Source organism: Macrobrachium rosenbergii, chromosome 20 (genome assembly GCF_040412425.1).
Source record: "Macrobrachium rosenbergii isolate ZJJX-2024 chromosome 20, ASM4041242v1, whole genome shotgun sequence".
Lineage (NCBI taxonomy): Eukaryota > Metazoa > Arthropoda > Malacostraca > Decapoda > Palaemonidae > Macrobrachium > Macrobrachium rosenbergii.
This window is the reverse complement of record NC_089760.1, coordinates 17,605,001-17,628,648: the sequence shown is the minus strand read 5'-3', so window position 1 is coordinate 17,628,648 and position 23,648 is coordinate 17,605,001. Positions and strand designations below refer to the sequence as shown.

Genomic DNA, 23,648 nt, shown 5'->3' with positions numbered 1-23,648 from the left:
TAATACCAGGAAATAGCTCTCTCTCTCTCTCTCTCTCTCTCTCTCTCTCTCTCTCTCTCTCTCTCTCTCTCTCTCTCTCTCTCTCTCTCTCACCCACATTTAGCGTAAAAGGACCGAAATTGAAAGCAGTGTCAACGATACAAATTGTTACATATATAAACATTGAGCCAGGGTTTTACTTTTTCAACTACATTCAAATTAAAAGAAAAAATATTAGCATCAAATTCGAAATACGAAAAAAGGTTTCGTGATATGATAACTGTGCTTACAATATGACTCTTCTGAATAGTGACAATTACCTAAAATACAAGCACAATTTCTGATTCTAAGTAAATTTTTACAAAATCTAAATCATATAGTTTTAAGGAAAAAAGAAATGGAACATACTAGAATCCATCGAAGACAAAACGCATCTAGATTTACAGTACGTGGTTTAAACTAAACCTGGAAATCATTTTCATTTGACTTTTTACATACATGAAAATATTTAATTTCATGCAGAAATTATATGACCTAAAGTATACAGTATTTAATACAAGTTATTATTTTTTTATTCTTTTTATAGTAAAGGGCGAAAGGATGGCACCAGGTGTCCCTGTCAAGGCAAAAATGGTGTAAAGATAGAAATCTAAAAGGAAATATGAAAACAAGAAGTAGCAACGAAACCCTACATATAGATAAATGGAATTTTAATATGAACTTGGGTCTATAAGAGGAAGAGGATTTCATGAAAGTAAAAAGGGGACTGAAACATTATTAGTAGTAGTGGTAGCACTATCGTAGTAATATTCAGAATTATATGAGAAGATAAATGGACAACGAAGACGTTATTTTGGTAAACAAACCTCCAAGAATAGAACACCCATGCTAAAACAAAATAGAAACAATAGTATGCAGATTGCAGTAGCAAAAATAATCGTTAAAAATCAAGAAGCAAATGTATTTTTGACGTTAGTTAAAAACAGTTATGGAAATTTAATCAAATGGGCCTTTGTACTTTGATTAGGAATAGGCTTATCTTTTTCTAGGTCAATACATGGTCACACCAAGGTCACACTTCTTCGTTCTTTGGAATTTACCCATTGTCATGAAAAGCCCTTTCCCTTTGGGGATAATCAAATCCGTTCCTAAACTGACCTTGTAAATCCAGGCTTAACCGTCTGACACGTATTTTATGGTGTACATTTGTTGTTTATTTTCATGGCGTTCTTGTTTAAGTAGGAATTTTCTTTCAAATGTAGCAATTTAGTAACATTTCATAAAAAAAATTTATCGAAATGGTCTAAATGTGTCACAGGTTGTGATCTTTGCAGTTTCTTTTCTTTGCAAAGCAATAAATCCGTATATATAACCTATTAGATTAATTTTCGTTTTATTTATGCATGTTTGACTGCACGACCATAACACAGCGTTCATAGTGAACATTAATCTTCTAAATATTCTTACAGAAGACGTTTCGACGAGCAGAACGGGAAATGCATTCAGGGGCAATATACCATGCTTAAAGTATTGGAGCAGCGTTCCAAACGGCAGAAGCACAGATATTAACTCCACCGCAAATCAGTCCTTCCTTGTCAAAAAAAAAAAAAGAGGGGGAGGCTTAGAGGGAAGATAAAATATAAACAAAAGAATTAAACAGAAATTGCCCTGGAGGCTCAATTAGAATTTGTAAATCATCCCGAGATCAGCGCAGTTAAAAGAGGACAGAGCACTTCGAGACCATGAAAATAGAAGAAAAAAGGAAATGCTTGGATGCCAAGTTAGAATTCGCTTGTATTGTTAAATACTAAGAGAAGTACACTTGAAATTCTTCAAAATAAAAGTGAAGGTTAAGAATAGAAGAATGAAAAGAACCCTAGGGAACACAACCTGAAAACAAAAAGGAAACGGGCTACAACTTAATAGGTAAAGGTCTTCAGATAGGAAATTTAAAAGTGTGCCTTCAGTATTAGCACTGTTAGATTCTGTCAAATACTGTAGACATACGTACCCAAATATGGCAGAATTACTATTATTAAACTGAGCAACCATTTTTATGCCAAAAGCCTAAAACGTCAGCAAGTGGTGAGTAAAGCATCCATCAAATTAAAGGCCTAAAGTAGTACCATAACCTATCTTGGCTTCATGAGCGTCGGTATCAGTTAAACTGCCTAAAGGACCATTCCACTGTTTCGTAGTCACATGAATGAAAAACTTCTGATATGAGGTTGTGTGGCACCATGACACATCAAGTTTGGGCACTTTTGCTTTGGGTCCAAACACTCAAGATGCAAATGGAAATCCACTGTTGAAATAATGCTCATGGAAATAGTCAGGAAGGACTTTTCCCAGCAATGGTCTGAATCAATATTTCCCTTCCTGGAAAAAGAAAACCACCACTTCAAGCAATCCTGCCCGCAAGATAGACACCAAGAAGAGAGAGAGAGAGAGAGAGAGAGAGAGAGAGAGAGAGAGAGAGAGAGAGAGAGAGAGAATGCTGAAAGTGTCCTAAAACTGTAATTCTATATGTCTCCGTCATTTGCTTCCACACGCACACACACACACACACACACACACACACACACACACACACACGCACACACACACACACACACACACACACACACACACACACATACGTACATACATAGTTTTAGCAGAATTTCCAAAATACTGATGGGAAATACTTTGCTACTAAAAACTAGGGGGAAAATCAAACCAACAGAACGGATAACGCAAAACTCGAGAAGTGTTTATTCATTTAAATTTCTGCTTCTTCGTTCAGCTTTGACGAAAATCTTCAGGTGAGAAAAATTAAGGTAAGAAGACATCGTCAAGACCACGGCTAACTATTTTTGGCTGGCCTCAGTATCATTGTTGTGTTAGCGTGTGAACGTACACACACACACACACACACACACACACACACACACACACACACACACACACACATATATATATATATATATATATATATATATATATATATATATATATATATATATACTGTATATGTATTAGGCTAATAATGTCGTTTGATACCCAATTCTCTCTACTGTCACGGTGTATGTGATTATGTATATATATATATATATATATATATATATATATATATATATATATATATATATATATATATATATATATATATATATATATAATAAAATTTGTGTGTGTGTAAGAAAGAGAGCGATAATTTCATGTAGCAACGAAGACTACTGATTCTCTGCAACCAAAGGGGTGGGCATTACAATCGAGGCTACTTTACAAAAGTGAGATTTCTGTTCTTTGTCTTTTAGACTTTGACGTCAGTCGTCAGGAAATGGCAAGGACAATTTTCTGAGATCAGCAGCCCACTTCAAACCAGAGGGTAAGTATCTGGCGATGCTATCGTATACCAGTCAAAGTACCAGTATCACGTGGTTCGGTGGTCTTCCACCAGGGCGGCGCTACAGAACCTTGCGGCGATCTTGTAACTTCTAGCAACCAGGCAAATTGATCAGGGTTTAGTGTGAGAGTGATTTTTTTAGAATCCTGGTCGCAATAATGGTACGATGCGCGGCTTATAGTTGCCAAATTAGGAAAAAGAAATCCTCAAGAGAAAATGGGATAACATTTCACAGGTAAACGAAGCATAATAGAATTTATTTATCCTTAATTGTTTTGTTAGCCAGATTATGTCGTCTTAGTAGTAGATCCGCTTTCTCTCTTTAACATGTCTCATATGTTCAGCATATTATCGTGGCACATAAATGTACTGGAAATTTAATTTTGATATCAGAATATCATTATGTACATGCCACATGGTATAAAGTAAGAACGATCTTGATGGTTATTAAAAATGCTTAGTACGTAGGCCTATAGGTATAACATGTCTTGGAAGCGTGTTACTGTGATGCTTGAGGACGCCTGCTGTATTTTGCCAGTCATTAAGAATTATCTGCAGTATGTACAGTGTGTAGGCTTGCAAGATACGGTATATTCCATAATTTTTTAAATTTTTAGACATCAAAGGCAACGTTAGAGTTGTTCAACAAAATAAATACCACCATACTTGGTTTCTCAACGAAATTCAGAAACGTCACACCCGGGGAGAGCGTTTCAGGACGACGTAAACAAAACGTAGAACACAACTATTATTCGATTTTAAGTTAAGATAGCTGTTTTTTTTTTTATTTGTGGCAAATCCTTTCCGTGTCAGCATGTCATACTTTCAACATATTAGTGTGGCACTTAAGGGCAATGGTGACTTCAGTTTTGAAATCGCAACTTCATTAATCTTATAAATGCCAAATCGTATAAAGTAAAAACGGGCTTGTCCGTTATTGAAAAGGCTTAGTAGTGAGTACATGTGTTTAAAATTTTAGGTTACTGGTTTTGTCAAGAAGTCTCGTCTTTTAAACATGTTACCGTGAAAGTATGTTAGGATGACTTACCCAAATCCTAGAAAAATCTTCTATTATTCTAATCAACGTGAAAAATAGTCGTATTTTTTATGTGTAACAAACCTTGGTTTGTTTTCATCGAACCAAATGTCTTAGATTGCTAATAGCAAGAAAATGAAATTTGGTAGCCTAGGCTGGACTTGTGCCCTCAAATTATTCATCTGGTGAGGTGCTATATATCATTTAAACCTTTCTCTAAGTACAAATTGTTTTCGAATATATAAAAATAATTTGTGATAAAAGTTATCGAACCATCACGGCAAGGAAAAAGTAGCCTTTAAGAATGTTAACAGCAAGGAAAATAAGTCCAAATTTCTTTAAGGCATTCCTTACTTACTGTAACTATCCTTTCTCAGTATCGTTCTAAAACCAAAACCTTAGAATGGAAAGAAATGACTGCTAGCTTTTTCTTTCGTCGGTTTGTTTACAAATATTTGAGACTACACAGATTAGATTGCAAAATTCTTTACTTCAACTACAATAAACCTCAGAATAGAAATATTTCGAAATAAATTTTACAGTGATGGTTAATTTACCTATAAAAATAACATATGCTACTAATAATTAAACATGCGCAATCGAGTTTTCTGTACAGCAGCTACAGCGTAAATCAAGGCCACCAAAAATAGATCTACCTTTCTGTGGTCTCGGTCATCAGTATAATGCTGCATGAGCTGCAGCTCATGAACATTTTAATGACGGCCCGGTGGTGGCCTATCCTATATCGTTGCCAGAAGCACGACTATGGCTAATTTTAAGCTTAAATAAAATAAAAACTACTGAGGCTAGAGGGGTGCAATTTGGAATTTTTGATATCTGGGGGGTGGTGATCAACATACTAATTTGCAGCCCTCTAGCCTCGGTAGTTTTTAAGATCTGAGGACGGAAAGAAAAAGTGCGGACAGAAGAAAAAGCGCGGACGGACAGAAAAAGCCGGCACAGTAGTCTTCTTATGCAGAAAACTAAAAAGCAAAGTTGCCGTGGTGCTTCGTCTCTACAGCACCGTACTATGAGCTGGACCAGGGGACTTTCAATATGGCCTCCGGAAGTCACACGCTCGGCGGGGAGATCGCCACTCCATACTATTGACCTTTTTGGTTCAAACATTATTCGATAAGATATTAGATGGCGTTTGAAATGATTAACGTTTAATTTTTCTTTGAGAGATGTGTCTCCCTGCCAATGGAGTAACTGATTTTGGTATTTTGTTTTTAATCCTTCCGTTACGCATATTTCCTAATTGCATGCGGTTTTCAATTGAATATATATATTTGTAACATCACTGGAATGAGAGGGGGGAAGGATAGATAGATATTAAACCTGTAAAAGTACTTCGTTTTAGTTCAATCGCGTTTCACGTTAGAGGAAATGGCGCGCGCACACACACACACAAACACCATTTCCTCTAACGCGATTGAACTAAAGCGAAGTACTTTTACAGGTTTAATCTCTATCTCTCCTTCCCTCTCACTCCAGTGACGTTACAAATCAATGGTAGCTCTTATAACCAGCACGTTCTTTAACTATCAAAACAGAAAATTTCCAAACCAGACTCCTGCCTTCTGATGCAAGTTTGCGAGCACTGATATTTAGGATGGGATTGTTGCTCTATGCATCTCAGCTAATGTGATAGCGTTCAAAAGTCAGGCCTCGATCCCTGTTAGCTTTCGTAATAGCTGCACCTGGAAGCATTACATCACCCCTTGCAAAACATTGCCGATTACGACTTCGTCTGTAAAATAGGACTCTAGGTTTTGTTACTAAACAGTATGGCGTGGTGTCGAGTGTTGTTATGCAAGTGATAGCGTAAACTAATCTTTTAATTAGTTCATTAGGTATCTTAATGACTGACGTTGACAGCTGCACTGAACTTAATAGTGAATAATAGTCTACTATTCCTACTATAACGAATGAGTCTGGTGCCAGAACAGAAAATAATCATGAAAATGATTAGTTCAAGCATCATCATAAATGTAAACGAATGAAAAGGCTTTACTCCATTAAGATTCATCGTCATCGTTAACAACGAACAAAACAAACAGCGAGAGCAACAACGCCAAGGACAGCGGCTTCTTAGCCACCCAGCCGAACCTCAAGAACCTTGGTTCAGGGAACTGAAGGTGAGGCGGAGAAACATTTAAGGCGCTCAGTCTAACCTGGTTCAATGACCTTGTATGCACTTACTTTAGCCATGGAGCTAAATGTATTAGACGAAGACTCTCTTGCAGCAATGCCAAAGAGAGAGGACGCACTTTGATTGCCAGATGATTTCAACTTAGTCTAAATGTGTCTCGATGACTGAGTTCAGCGCGATATCCAAATGTAGTTTAACCTTGCAGGTCCTGCCTCCACCCGTAGAAATTATTTGGCCAAAGCCTTAATTTTTTATATAATTGTACATTATTCATTATAATGAATACCTATATGGGAATTATGTCATTAATGTTTTATCAAGATACCAACGATACCATGCGATCACAAATGACGATGTAGTACAAACATCGCAATATTCTGTATTTTGTAATTACGTCGCAACTCGTTGGGACAGACGCGTAGAAAAGTAAAGTAACAACACTGCCAGATACTGTTCTCCCAGTATTATTACTATTCTGAATCCATCTAATGACGCATGAACAAAAGTCTTGTGATCATGTGTGTGTCTGCGTTTGCGGTAGATATATACATAATTAGATTCCATTATATGTAAATACTATTTTCTTTTCACACAAAAACTTCAATTGACTAAAAAACTCATTTAGGTTGTTTGACAGAGCTGGACTTATGAGAGCACGGACTTTTGCTCCTGGATCAGCCCGTAACAAACAAGTAGGAAATGAGTAATATTAACTGGAACCAAAGAGCTCCAGCAAGGCCCAGAGAAATGTTGCTTAAGCGTAATTTTCCTTTGTTTATAACTATAAGTCGACTGAAGCTATCAGCGTCGTTCCATACCTGTAATTAACATACGCCGAGTCATTTACGCAAATAGACTGAACGGGAAGAACTGAAGCGACTCTGGTTTGCTATCACTCAGTAATAATTGATAGTAAAAGAACACCAAACCTGCGACGATTCACTGCAAGCTGTCCAAGATGATTGGCGGATGATGGTGCATTAAGTAAAAGAAAGTATTGTAATATATATTTCCCATGACTGAGCAAAGAAACATAATCTTTTGAGTGATATCTATGACAATTGTGTGTGTAGATCAAGAAGCGTAGGAGGAAGGTATTCCTTTTCAAAATGACATTTTGAAAGTTACGATGGTTATTGCACAATATAAACTATATATAGATGGATGGTTGACCAAGAGCTATGCACAACGATCTAGTGCAATTGACGCCTTTTTCTCATGTTTATCACATTCTGTTTGGCCAATTTATTGCCATATGCATGCAGCATTTCTCTGCAAGGCAAGATTTGCTTAGCATTTTTATATGAATGAAATTGGCCATCATGTGGGGGGGACACTTCGAAGAATGTTTTGTCATAATTTTGAGATTTTTATGGCACTCAAGAGTAGTTGTAGTTAAAAAAGTAAAAATTCCTGTTAATGCTCAAGTTCCATCCCAGCAAACAAACTTCCGTCTATTCACTAACAGCTTCATCTCCCAACCATTCTAGTTGGTTTACCGCTACCCTAATTATTTTTTCGTCATATATCAATTCCGATAAGTACGTGTGAATGAAGTGTCATTTAATCAACACTACTTTCAAGTTACAGTCTACTCACTTTCCTCTGAAATCTCATAGTTGATTAGCATATTGAGTTCACTGGTATTGACTGTACTGTCGGTCATCTGTCTGCATGTTCAGTGTTAAAATTTCTTTGGACTAATTTTTGAGGAATCGTTTTCATATGATAAAATCACATGAAATTCCTATTTTATTTTTTCTTTCGTGCAACTTCTTACAATACATCTGTTAAGATAAAGGGCCGCAAATACGAAAATATTTCTGTGGATGATAGTAATTATAACAATATTTACTTTGTTCACTGGACAATCACACTTTCAAACCACATCAAATCTAATAGCGACCAAAATCCAGAATACTACTTCACTGCTTACTGGAGCCGCGCCTGTGGGGGAAGCAAAGCAGTCAAACCGTGAAGTCAATATTGCTCATGATTCTACTGGTATGGCTGACTTTTTGGGGAAAAAGATTTCTGAATCCTACCTTTTAGCCATAACCAATGCTCCTCCAGATACATTTGCATTAGGCAAGTATGCACGGAAGTTGGGACAGGTCAGGCTTTGCTGTACATCTGTCTATCTTTCTATATATCTACCTATATATATATATATATATATATATATATATATATATATATATATATATATATACATACAGTATATATATATTTATTTAAAGTAACTTCATGATGCACTTATCTTATTTTGGTGTCTATTTTTGGAAAAAATATCTTTAAGCCAAAATCACTCTAAGCAATCCATTTTAACATTTTACTCAAGGACAAATTAATTGTTTGAACGTTCTGCTTATAGTACATTGCATTAGATACCAGGGTTTTTCTCCAAATGAAATAGTGTCCAGATTTTTTAGTACCTGACAATCATGCGAACAATATAGACCATGTAGGGAACAGTCATACAAAGCTTTTGATACATAAATGTGAGTTTTATCACACGAAGTCTAAATAATTTTGCTTTTGTTCCCAGGTACAAACTCGATCTTCCTACAAAGTGAAACGCGAGAACCTTCTCTGATTACAGCCGGGCCGGGGGAGAACGTTGCCAGGTATGTGTTCCCCTACGTATACCCGTAATGTATTTACTGTATTCGCGTATTTGTACCTTACAAACACGTGGTAAAAGGAATAGGCAATTTCCTTACAAGAGTGATCTTTTGTTATTATTCATCATTCTGATGCAATGAAGGACTATGTTCTAGGAAATAGGTTGCAAAGTTTCACAATATTTGTCAGCTGATGGAAGTTTCCTAAGACAGTATTACTCATTCATTGACATTCCAAACAGTCGTGCTTTACAAACTTCGGGATGAAAGTTTGTAGTTGTTTACGGGCAAATTGACACAAGCCATGAAGTCATCTAGCAAGCGATTTCATACACTTTTCCTCTCCATTTCTCGCATATATATTTATATAGAAAATCTTTATAATTTATACGGGCATTTTGTGGTATGTACATATGGTGGGCAACCCTAGCTTTTTTGGTTTTGCTTGTTTATTTATCGATTTTTTGCAAATATTTTACTTTATCTCGAACCTGAAAACATTTCCAGCTCTCTGAGTGAACGCCCTTATAAAAATTAAATGCATTCGCGTCGCATCGCCGCCTCTGTTAACAGCCTAAAACCGAGACTGTCTGTCGCTCTCTCGACAAACGAGCAAATTCCAGGAGTTATTTTATAGCATTTTTAAGGTACAGTTAAATCCGGATTCAGGATCAATGATTCCGTCGATGTGTGAATTACCTACGACAAACATTATGCTGCACTTCCGTTGGGATCGTTGACATACCGTACATGGTAGATCGCCATAAGAATGAAGAGGTATCACCGAAAATAAACCACCTAAAGCCGTGATGGCGCAAATGCTGTGTGAGAGAGAGAGAGAGAGAGAGAGAGAGAGAGAGAGAGAGAGAGAGAGAGAGACGCACCACCTCAAGAACTTAAACAGGTCTCCCTCTCTCACTTCGTCACCATACCATATGCATTAACTACAAACTGATATCCTGAATAAGGCGGATTTTGCCAAGCAAATGTGTAAATAAATAATGAGCCCAACCCACTGGCTATCATTTCCGATATACATTGATTCGCACTAGTTGGTGGAAGTTCGCACTGCTTAAAGACGTTCTAGTCAATAACATGGAAATATTTTCACCCTGACTGTGCGCAGCAGTCTTTCTTGGAACTGATAAGCGAAAAAACTCTGAGCATATTTACAGGCTCTTAAATGCGTAAAAACAGAGGTCAACGGTGAACGGCAGTGTTGCGTAGACATTTCATTATTTGCCATAGATTAAAGAGGTTGGTTTTTTACGTTTTCATTAAACATCTATTTTTAGGAAAGGAGAGGCATATAAAATTTAGGCCAAAAGCAAATCGCTGGGACCTACTATAAGGTCATTCAGCGCTGAAAGAGTAATTGAGAGTCAAGGAAGTTTTAAAGGTGTAATAAGAAGAAAACCTCGCAGTTGCACTATGAAACAATTGATTGGAGAGTGTGGAAAGTAAGATAGAAGAAAGATAATATGAACGAAGGTAAAGTAAAAGGAATGAAGGGAGTTCTTCGTGGGGACGAAGGGACGCTGCAAAGAACCTAAGTAATGCTTACAGTGCACTACTCCTCTAGGGAGGACATCTATTTTTATTTCATTTAAAAATCATTTTGGCAACAGGCAATAAGGAAAACGCATAGTAGGTCGTGCTTAAACGATGAGTGACGTCAAAATGTCAGTTGAAATATCAGTAGCTTAACCTCCTTGCCCTCTAAGCTATTCGCCGGAAGCCGTCTTGTCAAATGTGCTCTAGAGCTTTTTAAAGCACTTACGTACACATTCTAAGCTTTACTTACTTGTTGATCAACCTTTCCCTATTTGATACTGTCTAATTTGGGAAGCCCAACCTTCCATAAGGGGCAAGACTTCGGCAAGTGTAACAGCAGATTGTACACTATCTTGAGACACTAGGGCAACTCCGTGTAACAATAGAAGTAATGGCGTCTTTTCAAACTTGCTATTACACATGCAATGCATCTCCATTTGGTTGTTTTTATTAAATACATTATAATCTCAAGTAACATAGATTCTGAGCAAAACAAGCCCTGGCATGCGAACTTTTGAGGGAGAAAGAGAATTATATATCTGTAATTAGTAGTTTTAGCTGTGAAAATAGGTGACTGATACAAGTGTTTCAAAATATTTTTCACTTTATTGAACTAGTCGTAAGATTATCTGAGTAAACCATTCAAAAGTATCAAATAAACTGGCTCTGTGAAATGTTTTACAGCAGTAATAAACAAAAGGCTACCGCGTTGCTATTTTTAATAAAAAAAAAAAATAACCGGTTACGTTTCATCGACCTCCTCTTTCACTATCGTTAGAGGATCTGAGTAGTAATTATCAGAAGCCGATGGCTGTGGTGACGCTGCGGGACCCCCGTTGATCGCTGCTAACCTGTACCGCGTTAAAACTTTTTGTAATTCATCCTGAGCCAAAATTCGTTGAGTAGTGGGTAGTTGCTTCAACTGAACTGCAACGTGTCTGCCAAAGGTTTCACACTCCTCGTCAACGTCGGTGATTTGTTTCCTCGGTCTTTTTATGGCGATCGGATCCACTGGGGATGAATTTTCTCTAATGTTTGTAGATTTCTGAGAGTCCACAGAATGCTGGGTACCATCACCTTCCATATCAAATGCAAGGTCAAGGTTATCTTCCGCATGTGATTCCCCTCCCGTAACCTGAAACGCATAAAATGGGAGGCTTTATTATAAACAAGTAGGCTACTGATTGTACATTCTATTTACTTAATGAATGCTGTCGTAATATTTTAGTAAATATACGTTTTAGGCGTGTGGCTAACCGTCTCTACCTTTTTGTAATGGTTAAATATTATCCAATTTATTGTTAATTGCATTAACCTAACGTATCTTTACCTATGCTAACAAAACAGGCTGTGGTTGGACTCGATTATTTCAGTCGTTGTGTCATCTAACAACAATTCTATCTTTATGGTGTTTATTATCCATTTTATTAATTTGTTTTATTTATGTTTAATCTGTCAAAAAATGATTGAAAATGCATTCCACCAGATGAAGCAATTTCTTCACTATTGCCTTTGAAGCAGCTAGTTGGAAGGTTTCCTATGAAATTGCTTGCCAGGTATCTAAAAGGTTTTCATTTTATGTTCTCCAGCGGTACCTTACTTTTTTCATTGAAGACTGGTGCAGATTAATTATAACCCAATGATGATAGAATACTAGCTCTGTCTCTGTCATCCCTCCTTGAAAGGACAATCACACAACTGAAGAAACCAGGAAACAAATTGAACTGAAGCAGAATTTTTGAAATTATAGGCCAAGAATACCGAAAACCGTTGTAAGAACGCCAGATGCCACCAACGGATTGTTCTATAAATAAATGGTCTAGTTACTGGGGAGCGAAACATGTGGAATTCAGCTCTCAAGTTCAGAGTTTTGGGCGTTGGTGAGCAATAACAATAGTGTTTCTTTTCCCCATTTACACGATAAGTATTGACATCCCTCAGTACGGCACCAGTGTTGATGCATTATGAAACAAGGAAAAACCTGGACGAGAGCTTTAAACCGTCAAACAAGACCCAGAGAAAGCCTAGCAGACCTACAGCTGTAGGTGCCAATGTCCATTTATGGAAGCAGCGATTCCTGAATTCTTCCGCAGAGCCATGCTTAACTTCGTGTTTATATTGCAATCCGTACTTGCAGTACATCCTACAATAAATATAAAAAACATTACTATGGTTAACATGAAATATGCATTGAAAAAATATCGTAAAAATGCGTTCACCCGTTCAGGACACTTGTTTCCTCCAATATTCTATTTGATGGGTCCTGTTCAGTTCAATAAAAAAAAAAAAATTTACTTCCGTTGTTGTTCTCCTGCGAACACTGTTTTACAGACAACCAGTGATGTTAGGGTTATGTAGCCATTTTAATTCATGCAAAGGCATTATAATTGGATTATCCCTTTCAGGTGAGGCGCAGCTGTCTAAGATTAACTCAGGTATTCGGATAAAACAAGTCTAGGCAAATGGCATTAACCGGGATTACTTACATTTCTTAATATCCTTCGAACGCACACACATGCATACATACATTTCTCTCTCTCTCTCTCTCTCTCTCTCTCTCTCTCTCTCTCTCTCTCTCTCTCTATATATATATATATATATATATATATATATATATATATATATAAAAGGAGACAGAGCTTACTGTGTAAATTATAGGGTATAACTATAGGACTTTGAATGAACCATTTAAAACAAGACAAAAGCACTAATGAGGGAAGAACTTTGGGTTTATATCAGGAAAAGGGTGTATCGATAAAGTTTTTGTTATGAAACGGTAATGTGAGAGTTTAAAAGTAAGAGGAGAAGGCTGTATGCAATATAAAGACCTCGAAAAAGCTTACCATACAAGTGATAGAGTTAACATGGAGTATTGAGAACGTATATATATATATATATATATATATATATATATATATATATATATATATATATATATATATATATATATATATAAAGTCATGAAAGTAGTTATAAATGTTTACAATGGAAGTAAAGCGTGTGTCAGAGTATGTAAACTGGAGAGTGGCTGGTTTGGGGTAAAAGTGAGTCTGAGACAAGGGTGTGTTATCTTTGCACAACTGTTGGATACTTTATGGATGCTGTGATGCAAGACGTCAGAGACTGCACAGTTGATAAAGCTGCAAAGTTGTGGGATGAGAAATTGAGCCTTGAATAGTGTGGTATGGTTGATATTTGCAGATTTTTCAGTGCTGATGAAGGAATGTGAAGAGAAACTGCAGAAACTAGCAAGAGTTGAAAATGTTCGCTAAGAACTAGGTTATATTGATAATTAGAAACCTACATGAAGCAATAAATGTTAATATGGATGGCAGAAAAATGGAAGCGTTTGGGAGTAAAATAACCCATTTTTCCATTGAACAGAACTCGTCCTCAGAATCCGGAATTGTGGTAATTCTCTTCAGTCAGGGAGCGCATTCACTATAGCCTCCAGAATATCGCTATTGTTATTATTGTTAACGAGAACATGGATATTTCTCATTAAATAAGCCGAAAGACCATGGAATTGAAATCTACCAAAGAGTATATGCCCATATACAAAAGAAGTGAGGAAATAAGAAAATAGGACTAGAATTGTGTCTAATAATAGATAATTATAAAAAAATACTGAATATTGATCCCAAACACAAGAGAGAGAGAGAGAGAGATAATTTATTTTCTGTTTCTTTGGGAATAATCATCCGTATTTTTACAGTTTAGTACTTTTTTTATTTCATTTTTTTTACAAAGGCATAATATTCTTTGGACATTGCAATTCCATAGTTCTTCGGCTAATTTAATGATAAGTTATCCCGTTCTCAATAACAATAATAATAATGGCGAAATTCTGCAGGCCTAGGAATGAGCCTCCTGCGCTAAAGAGAGTGAGAACGTTCCCGGACACTGAGAACGGGGTCTATTGAAAGGAAAGAGAGGTTATTTTCGTTCCATTTTCGAACATCCTCTACCGCACGGTTAAGAAAAATAGCCCTCGTCCTCTACTTGATGCATTTCATTTTTATCAAATTGAAGATAGATTGGCTGTCGCCATTCACTTATGAGATCTCGCAACATGACCACCTGTACGTTTTCAAAGTGGCTTGTATTGGACACAGCACCTTTGTCGTAACTCCACTCTTTTTTATTGCTCATTTCATCAAACGATAATACTTTTTTTTTCATTGGTGCAAATGTTTCTGCTTTTGCCAGCAATATGATTGATGATACCGACACCAAAATTCCCGGTTCGCAATACAATTTTTAATACGTCCGTTAAGGGTGCTCTCGCATGACACTGGAAACTCCCTTTTGATCCTCAGGTATCTAATAGCATTTAGGGCTTCAATTTCTAAGGGCAAATGTTCCATTCGCAAGCTTTTTTTCTTGCTAATGATGGCCTTTATCTAAGTTTTACTACACAACAATTTGTATAGTTTCCAACCTAGAGCTAACTTCCTTTTCGACTAAATTCGACCAGTTTTTAGTGAAGTAGGCACCTTCTTCCCTTACGTGAGTATTTTCTTCTTCAAGCCTTTTCATTTTCACCTTCCAACGCATTTTGCATGCCTACTGTAATCACCTCTGCATCAGCTACTGAGCGGCTTCCTTTCTCCGGCACATTTTCTGTATTTTCCAGGAAATTTACGTCGTCTGCTGTCACTGTCTGAAGATTACTTGTGCCATCGCTGCTGATTATGTTGTAAAAAATCTGCATCCATATCACTTAAAAGCTCGCGAACGATTTGTTGACGATTCCTTTTTTCAGCTCTTTTCACATCTCGAATCAATACTTTCTAAATTAAGTGCACCTGCAACAGTATCGCAAATAAATTCCCTGATGTTTTGGAATCCTTATTCCAGATGATAGCACTGTATCATTACTTTTCTTCCTTAAATTATTATAGTAACACGAAGCCTAATTAATTATCTTGATCACTGTCAAAACCACAACACTGCACATATGTAATAGCACATTCCTTTCTCGGTATCACTAACAATCTTCATAACTTAAATGTCCTTACACTTACAATTCGGTACAGCATCTTTCTAAGCAACCGACGACTTTTCGGACTTGCAATTCCTAGTAACCGTGACATCATTATCATCTTAGTAATCCTGTGGCTTAAAATGAATGGAGCAAACAACACCATTCTCGGTGTTAAATATCTGCTCGACAACAAGCAGGCGCTCACTGATCTCTGATTGGTTTTTATAACAGATGCGCGGAAACACAATTAGAGTTGTGTTGCTCTGTTAGTGGATATATGAAATTAATAAATAGATACTGAAGTAATGACTGATAATTTATACCTTAGTAACAGACGTATTAATAATAATATTTACATTAATAATAACAATAATAATAATTGTACCTCGACACGTATTGGTTGCTCAGCTTGGGGTTCAACTTCAGATGAATATCCAGGCCTTGGGTTGTCCACGTCCAGGATGAATATCAGCAAGTCATAGGCAAACCATTTACTTCCCTTAATGGGAGAGGATCCAGATTTCTTTTGGGTTAGGCTTTTGTGCTCACGGCGAAAAGCAGTACGTAAGTTCTTGATCTTCTTTTTTACTTGTGCCACGTCACAGCTAAATTTCTCGGCTAATCCTCGCAGTGCATCTAGTTTACCATGGTTATTCTTGTACTCTGTCAAGCGTATATCCCATAGAACAGCAAGTTTCCTGTATTCTTCTATAAATTCTACGGTTTTTTCTTGCGACCAATTCATCTTGTTGCTTTCAACATCGAATCCTTCCCGCGACTGGCGGGAAGGCGTTCAACACTAGGCAGCCGGCTAAATCTTGTCGCATGCGTCGGGTTATATGGCAACATTTTGCCACCTATCGCATGCCACACGATCGCATGCTATATCTTGCCTTCTGTTGAACTGGTGGAAACACACCTGGCGTATGCGACAATGTAGCATGCCACGTTGCCAAAATGTTGACTTGGTGGGATCGCGCCTTTAGAACATCCATACACTGCGCAGTTATTCGGCATTTCCTTAGAGTGAATGAATCTCAAGATAAAGGAAAGGCTACAGGCACACAATAATTCCTGGTGTCGACCCTTCTTCTATAAAGTAGCCAACAGAGTGAAACATTCATTGTTTTGGTCTAATCTCGGGAAAAGTTGAAACTGAGTGACGTGCTCCAAAACCAAAGAAAAGAGCTCTCTGTCCTAGCTAGGCGAACTACAAGTTTTGAACGCCGCATTACAGAGCCGTTAGGAATCAGGGTCTTGGTTCGCAAGAGGGATTCTCGAGTTTATTCTTTCTACCTGCTACCTCTACTACCATCCTCGCACCTCAAATTTTCCGCTTAATTTCCCTTTCTCTCTCATTCTAAATAAACAGTTGTTATATGAATATCAGAAAAGACCAAAGAAACAGTGAAAAGATACGAAAAAAGTAAATAAATAAATGAGTAAAACGCTATGCCATTGCAGTTTCCGAGGCAACATTTGAAAGCAAGTTATTTTTTATTACCCTCATGAACTCAATATGACCATTGCCCTTGTCATCAGTAATTCTTACTTGAACTCTGATCATCTAGTTTATCTTATCAGTCACAGCATACTCCAGTTTGTACGTTTTTCAATTTAAAGTGAGTCAGTGGAACACAGCGATACCTCTTTTTTGTGACTAAGGGGATTTGAATCCTGTCGACCTTAGTCTACAAATCTCTTATCTTACGAATCATAAAACTTTTTTTTTATGTCGGAATTTCAGTATGAAGGCTAACACCTTTAATTACGATTTGTTTTTTACAAGTATATAATATTTTTCCAGTACACTGGATGAAAATCCTTCAGTATTTTCATGAATAGATATTACAGAATGGCTCGTAATCAAGATATATAAGTATTATATATATATATATATATATATATATATATATATATATATATATATATGTTAGATCTAATGTATACTGAATAGTCAACCATGAATGATCCTTGGATTCCCTGTGCTGCGTGTTGGATCCACTTGCTGAAGAAAAAGCTTTGTACTGATTAGCTCTCATTGTTTGGTTTATGCTCTTGCTGCTCTCATTTCAAACTAAAAGTCTGAATCGACTGTTTATCGACTTTTTTTGTTTTGCTTCTGCGGGATATTTATCGGTTACACTGACCTCCACGAACGCTACCGCAGTAAAAGTGAACGGCCGGGCTATTCAGCAGTGCCGTTTGCTCATTCTTGGATTTTTTTTTTTTTTTTTTTTTTAGCGGGGCATAACTGAAAATCAGATATGGTTTGCTTTTAATATTCGCGTTTGTTTAAGTTTATTATTTATAAACATGCATGACAAAGTATGAAGATTAGAAGATTCTCATTTTTATTCTGATTACAATCTGGGAAGCTAAATAATTTGAGCTAATTTTCTCTCTCTCTCTCTCTCTCTCTACACACACACATATATATATACACGCACACACACATGTATAATATATATACATGAAATCAGAATTTTCTGAACTTCATTCGCTGAATCTCAGTTACATCACGGGTGAAAGAAAGAGTTCCTGAGTTAAGGCCTGAACTGCGTGTCATAAAAGCACGATTGAACCGGTTAAAACTGAAGCTTTCGTCGATCAGACTACTACAAAATTCAGATGCCTCATATGTATTCTGTTGGAATGGTCTACGTTTTAACAAGTAGACTTGCTTTCATCCTATACATGATATAAAAAAAAAACCGGGGTTATTTTTGTCACCAGCACTGCTGGTCACCAATTACGCTTCAAACAGTCAAGATATTAGCATTCAAAACTTCGTTAGTACCTTTAAAGATGAGCACCATTCAAGATGAGAGAACTGGTCCAAAATTAAGATACTGCCATCATTATGAATGCTCTTAAACTGTGTTAAACTGTTTGCGGAAGCTGCATACCCGAAATGAACAGAAATAAATAAATACACAATTCCCCTATCTGTTTATTGCACGGTAAACCCTTGGCTTCCTTGTCGCAGCAGGGAGCATATGCGCAATCGGGCAGCCAATCAATAAACGTCCCTAAAGTCGGTCTAAACACAACCGGGTCACTACGTCAGCAGCTGACCTTCGTTACGTGTTTCCATTGGCGATAAATTTCAGTGTACAAAGGATAAATTGTAAAATAAAGGGTGTAAACTCAACTGTTTACGTTCCTTAAACGCTAGTGGCGCATTAGCGAAGAGGTGCCACATCACTAAGGGTTTCGTAGGTCCAGTGACAATGTCAATGACATATGGCACATCAGCAGCGTTATTTTGTGCAGCCGACAGGCGCAGTTTGTTGGCGGGCGTTGGTTTCGGTTCGGGTGTGTGTTGAGGGGGATGGAGAGGGGGGGAGGGAGGACCCGGAGGCGCTCGCTGGGGTCAACGAGTCATTTCTTAACGATCAGTTCCAACCCAGAGAAGTCCGTGAGGCTATTTGTAGCAGAATTCTATCTATCAGAGTAATGTTCAACTAGAACTTTAAAAAATGTAACAGAAACAGGAATATAAAAATCAAGTTCACGTTTTTCATTACATCAAAGCATTTCTTCAAAATTTTGGTATTCTCAGACAAAGCTCTAACAATCGGGAGGTCCGATGATTCACTTTCAGTTCAAAGAATACTGGTATCTGTATCCAATGCAGGTTAGGCCTTGCAGGGGTGACGTAAGCGCTGCTTGCTCAAGGTGGAGCAAGCTATTAACTTTTGTAAGCCAATGTCTATTAATGTCTGCTCAGTTCTAACACATCTGTGTTTGCTTAGTAGAGTCTTCTACATCGACATTTTCAGCAAACGAGTTTATTCTTAAATCATCACCAGCCCAGATTAGGGGGTAAATATGAATACTTCCATTGAGAAAGATCTATTTTATACAACAAAAGCAAGTCGATGTTATATACCAAGCGGATTTCGTTGAATTCAGACGGGAAGTTGACGTCCGTTGGGTTAAAGCGCCAAGTATTAATTATTGCTGAGGGGACAGAGGAAATGCCACTTAGTTTTTCTACAGTTACAGCAGGCTGAGCAAGCTGATTCCTAACTCAAACTACAAAATGAAAACGTCCTCATCACATACAAACAAATGGAAGTGTGAAACTTAACCGTTAACTGCTCATGGGGATTTCAAATGATAATCTCCGTTACACACCCCGAGTTTTCCCACGACATAAAGACGTCTCCCCTCCTCTTTCTTATCGACAACTGCCTTTGGGAGGATGTAGGGGAGTGGTGGGGAGGGGGGGACGGTCGGAATGCTTCAGTGTTGCCATAGAGACTGCATTCCTGTTACAGCCAGTTGAAGCTAGTATTCCTGATTTAATAACGAAATTAAAACTGCATATTCAAAATATATGTTTTTTTTAACTTGCAAAGATATGTTGTGCAACCTAGATTCCTCGTTTTAATAATTAGTTTCAAGTCACCCAAAATCATCTAAGCATGAGTACTGTAAATTTTACTGCATTCCACTTAAAGAATTTTAATTACTTTTTCTTCAACTCCGGTATACGGCCTATTTAATGTTCAAAACACTGTTGGAATGTTCCAACTTAATACCGTGTAGAAAATTTTACACACACACACACACACACATATATATATATATATATATATATATATATATATATATATATATATATATATATATATATAATTATAGATGAGAGAGAGAGAGAGAGAGAGAGAGAGAGAAGTTTTCCTTAGTGTTAGGGTGTCTTACGATAATAAACCGATACATGATAACTATTATTGCCACATTCATTCTTTAACTGCTCCTAGGATTAAACCCCTGAACAGAAAACTTCCAAGACACCCACTTCGTGTGCCTATAAGAAGGGCCATCAGCTGTGCTGAACTCATACACGTACGGCCACTCAAGGCCCTTCCTTTCAGTACCTACCACTTCACACCATCCATTCCGCACGTCCTGTTGTCATAACTTTCAACACTTCTGACTCATGCACTTCAGTACCCTATATTAACAGTTTTACTGCTTCTATCTCCATATTCATAATTTTAGTTTTTTCAGCCAAAACTATACCACGCACACAATTCGTGCCAACAGTAATGTGAGCCAGGTGGTTCGACAGGTTACTGAGCTTCCTGTCTAGGAATGTGGAATAGCTGTTAATTCTTGATTTTCTAGTAGTGTTTTTAAAAGTGGTGGCAATATATAAATTACCGTACTTAAGGATATATTAACTTACAATCAACAGGTGCTTGTACCCTGAGCTCAGGACTCTAATCCAGGTACCACTGGGTGGGCCAACTGAACAAGTGCTCTCAAAGTTGTTGCTGATGATGCATTTGCACTGAAATCATACCTACTGAAACCTTTTCCTTTCACAAGTCAACCTGCTCCAAATCGCATTTTTAACTACAGATTACCCTGAAGACGACGGGTAGTGTAAAACGCACTCGTCCTGTATCTGCTAGATTCAGCATCTTAAGACGGCCGATGAAGATCGCCCAGAAACAGTTGAAGCAAATTGTATTTTGCATATGTGCTCTACATAATTTTTTATCATCGAGATCTCAGTCAGTCCGTGTTTATACTCCCCCTGGTACGTTCCATACAGAAGATGCTGGAATTTGTAAAGTATAAAGTTGGAGGCTGGATGGATTGCCTAATAGCACTTTGCATTCCTTGCAACATTTAGTTTCAACTAAAAATTCCGCTAGGATAGCTAAAGGCACTCGTGAACAGTTAAGCGATATTTCGTGACACCAATATATTTGAATGAATAGGCTGTATATGATATATAAGTACGTGTTTTTGGCTGTTCGTTTGATAATTATGTATTAATATATATGCCCATATGAGTATAAAATATAGTTTGTGTTACCATATTTGCACTTGTGCTTCCTTGTGGTGTACTACATCCAATCATGAAGTGGAGAGCGTCGAAGATTTCCCATGAACTTTTCAGTCACATCATCAGTCCCCATGCCACTTTTCTTCTTTTTTATTTTCCTCATTTCACTGTTCATTTGGCAACGCAAACTATGCCATTTTCGTGTGATTTCTGACTCAGGAATATTTAATGTCTGCTGTTTATTTATAGCAATTGTCTTCTTTTCTTTATTGCGGTACTGCATCAAGGACACATTCCAGAGTTCTGGGAACGTTTCATATTGCTGTATTAATGACATTGTCTGATCACTATCCTATTTCCATTTTTCATTGGACGTCATTTTACTCACGTTGTACAGCAGTTCTCTCCCTAGATCGAAAAAATCTATTGAGCATTTTACTCACGTTGTACAGCAGTTCTCTGCCTAGATCGAAAAAATCTATTGAAGTCCACAAATAGATCTAGAGCAGTCTCGGCACGTGCTCTCCACCGGAGATTAAGTCTAGCTAGACCCCTCTCACTAAAAATTTAGAGCTCTAGCTAGAGCAAATCTAGCTAAAATATCTACAGTGTACACGTACCTTAATAAGAACATGTGGTGAGTAACCACTAAAAAAGGACGAAAAAAAAAAACGAGAAAATCGCCGCTGTTTGTGATAAATGATGCAAATGCTTCTTTTGAAACACAAAACTTTGTATCTATATAAAAACTTTATATCTGTATTATAGTATTTTTTAGTTGTTTTGGTTAATTAACACTAAACCCTACTGCTTACCTCTAAATTCGAGTGTGTCCTATGCTGAACATATTTCTTTAGAAAGCCATCAACTTGATCAAACCAAGTCAGTGTTGGTTTGTAAAGAGTGTCAGCGCCACTACGTTTTGAGTCGCCGATTTTCTTGAGTTCTTGACAATACTGTGATCGTATATTCTTAATTTTATTCTTACATTCAGCAATATCTAATTTTGGAAGGGCCATTTCTTTAACGATTTTTTCTAATGCACTAATGCGCATGGCTTTATTCTTGTAGCTTGGGGCGCCATACATCCATAGACATTTATGTTCTTCGTAGAGTTGTATAAATTTCATGAGTTGGTCATCTGAGAATCTCATGGTCACAGTATACAAAAGGGGAGAGTAGGCAAAACTGACCTTCACTCCCGATCGACAAATTCGCACTGAAGCTTGAACTCGTGCGAGAACTAACCTACACAGTGGATATTAATTAAAGTTTAAACTCGCATGCTAGAACTGTACACGGCGTAAATTCTAGTGCCAGATCTCGCCAAAGCAGTAAATCGAACAGTGTATACTCAGCTTTAAAAATGGCCCCAGGAAATGCTTTAATCTAGAACGATTTCATAGAACTCAACATCCAAAGGAAGTAAACTGACTTTTAGGCAAGGCATCACTCGTCGACTTTCAGAATACTCGTCTGTCTGCGCAAATTGAAGCTTCAAGTGCATAAAGTGAGCTCCCTTATTGCAGGAGTAATAATATTGCAGTTTGATGTATTTTCCATGTTTTTGAAGCATTTCTCATAGTTTTAGAGCTACTAATATATATAATATTATATATATATATATATATATATATATATATATATATATATATATATTACAAAGGCCCTGGAGGACTTTAAATTTTCAATTTTTTATATATATATATATATATATATATATATATATATATATATATATATATATATATATATATATATATATATATATAGTATATATGTGTGTAAGTTATCTGAGGGCGAGTGAGAGCTTTGTAGTTTAACAAAGAATCTCCGAATCTCCCTTTGTTTGGAGAAGAAAGTTGTTGATTTGCATTTCAACGAGACAACTTGGACGTTTTGTGTTTGTCGCTTTCTTTGCAATCATCACTATGAGAAATATTAATTTTGTCATATTATTTCTCATGGAAATTAATATCACTATATAGTAGCAAGCTGAAGTCAAAGTGAGACCCTGCACACAGAAAACAACAAATGAAAGTGCTACGAGTCTTCTTGAAAGGAAAATTTGCTGTTGGAGAAACTTCCTGGTTACATTTATGTAACACATCACGAG

The 23,648-nt window shown here is 37.0% G+C and overlaps 2 protein-coding genes across 9 annotated transcripts in view; one reads left to right on the top strand and one right to left on the bottom strand.

The window, feature by feature from the left end:
• The first annotated feature begins 3,192 nt into the window (after positions 1 to 3,192).
• Positions 3,193 to 23,648, top strand: part of LOC136849098 (cylicin-2-like) — a 123,361-nt gene continuing 102,905 nt past the window's right edge. The window contains exons 1-2 of one of the 2 annotated variants that reach the window (XM_067122047.1): positions 3,193 to 3,349; positions 9,107 to 9,185. The gene's annotated coding sequence lies outside the window, so the exon portion shown is untranslated. Of the gene's footprint in view, positions 3,350 to 3,383; positions 3,603 to 9,106; positions 9,186 to 23,648 lie in introns of those variants that run through there. The other variant, XM_067122046.1, reaches the window with a different exon arrangement.
• LOC136849099 (KRAB-A domain-containing protein 2-like) overlaps positions 11,323 to 23,648 on the bottom strand; it is a 37,489-nt gene continuing 25,163 nt past the window's right edge. For 4 of the 7 annotated variants that reach the window (XM_067122054.1, XM_067122055.1, XM_067122051.1 and 1 more), the window contains one exon: positions 11,323 to 11,871. In XM_067122054.1, the coding sequence (XP_066978155.1) occupies positions 11,479 to 11,871 (393 nt within the window). In that variant the 3' untranslated portion in view covers positions 11,323 to 11,478. Of the gene's footprint in view, positions 11,872 to 16,108; positions 17,119 to 22,347; positions 23,014 to 23,648 lie in introns of those variants that run through there. The other 3 variants (XM_067122053.1, XM_067122052.1, XM_067122058.1) reach the window with 3 other exon arrangements.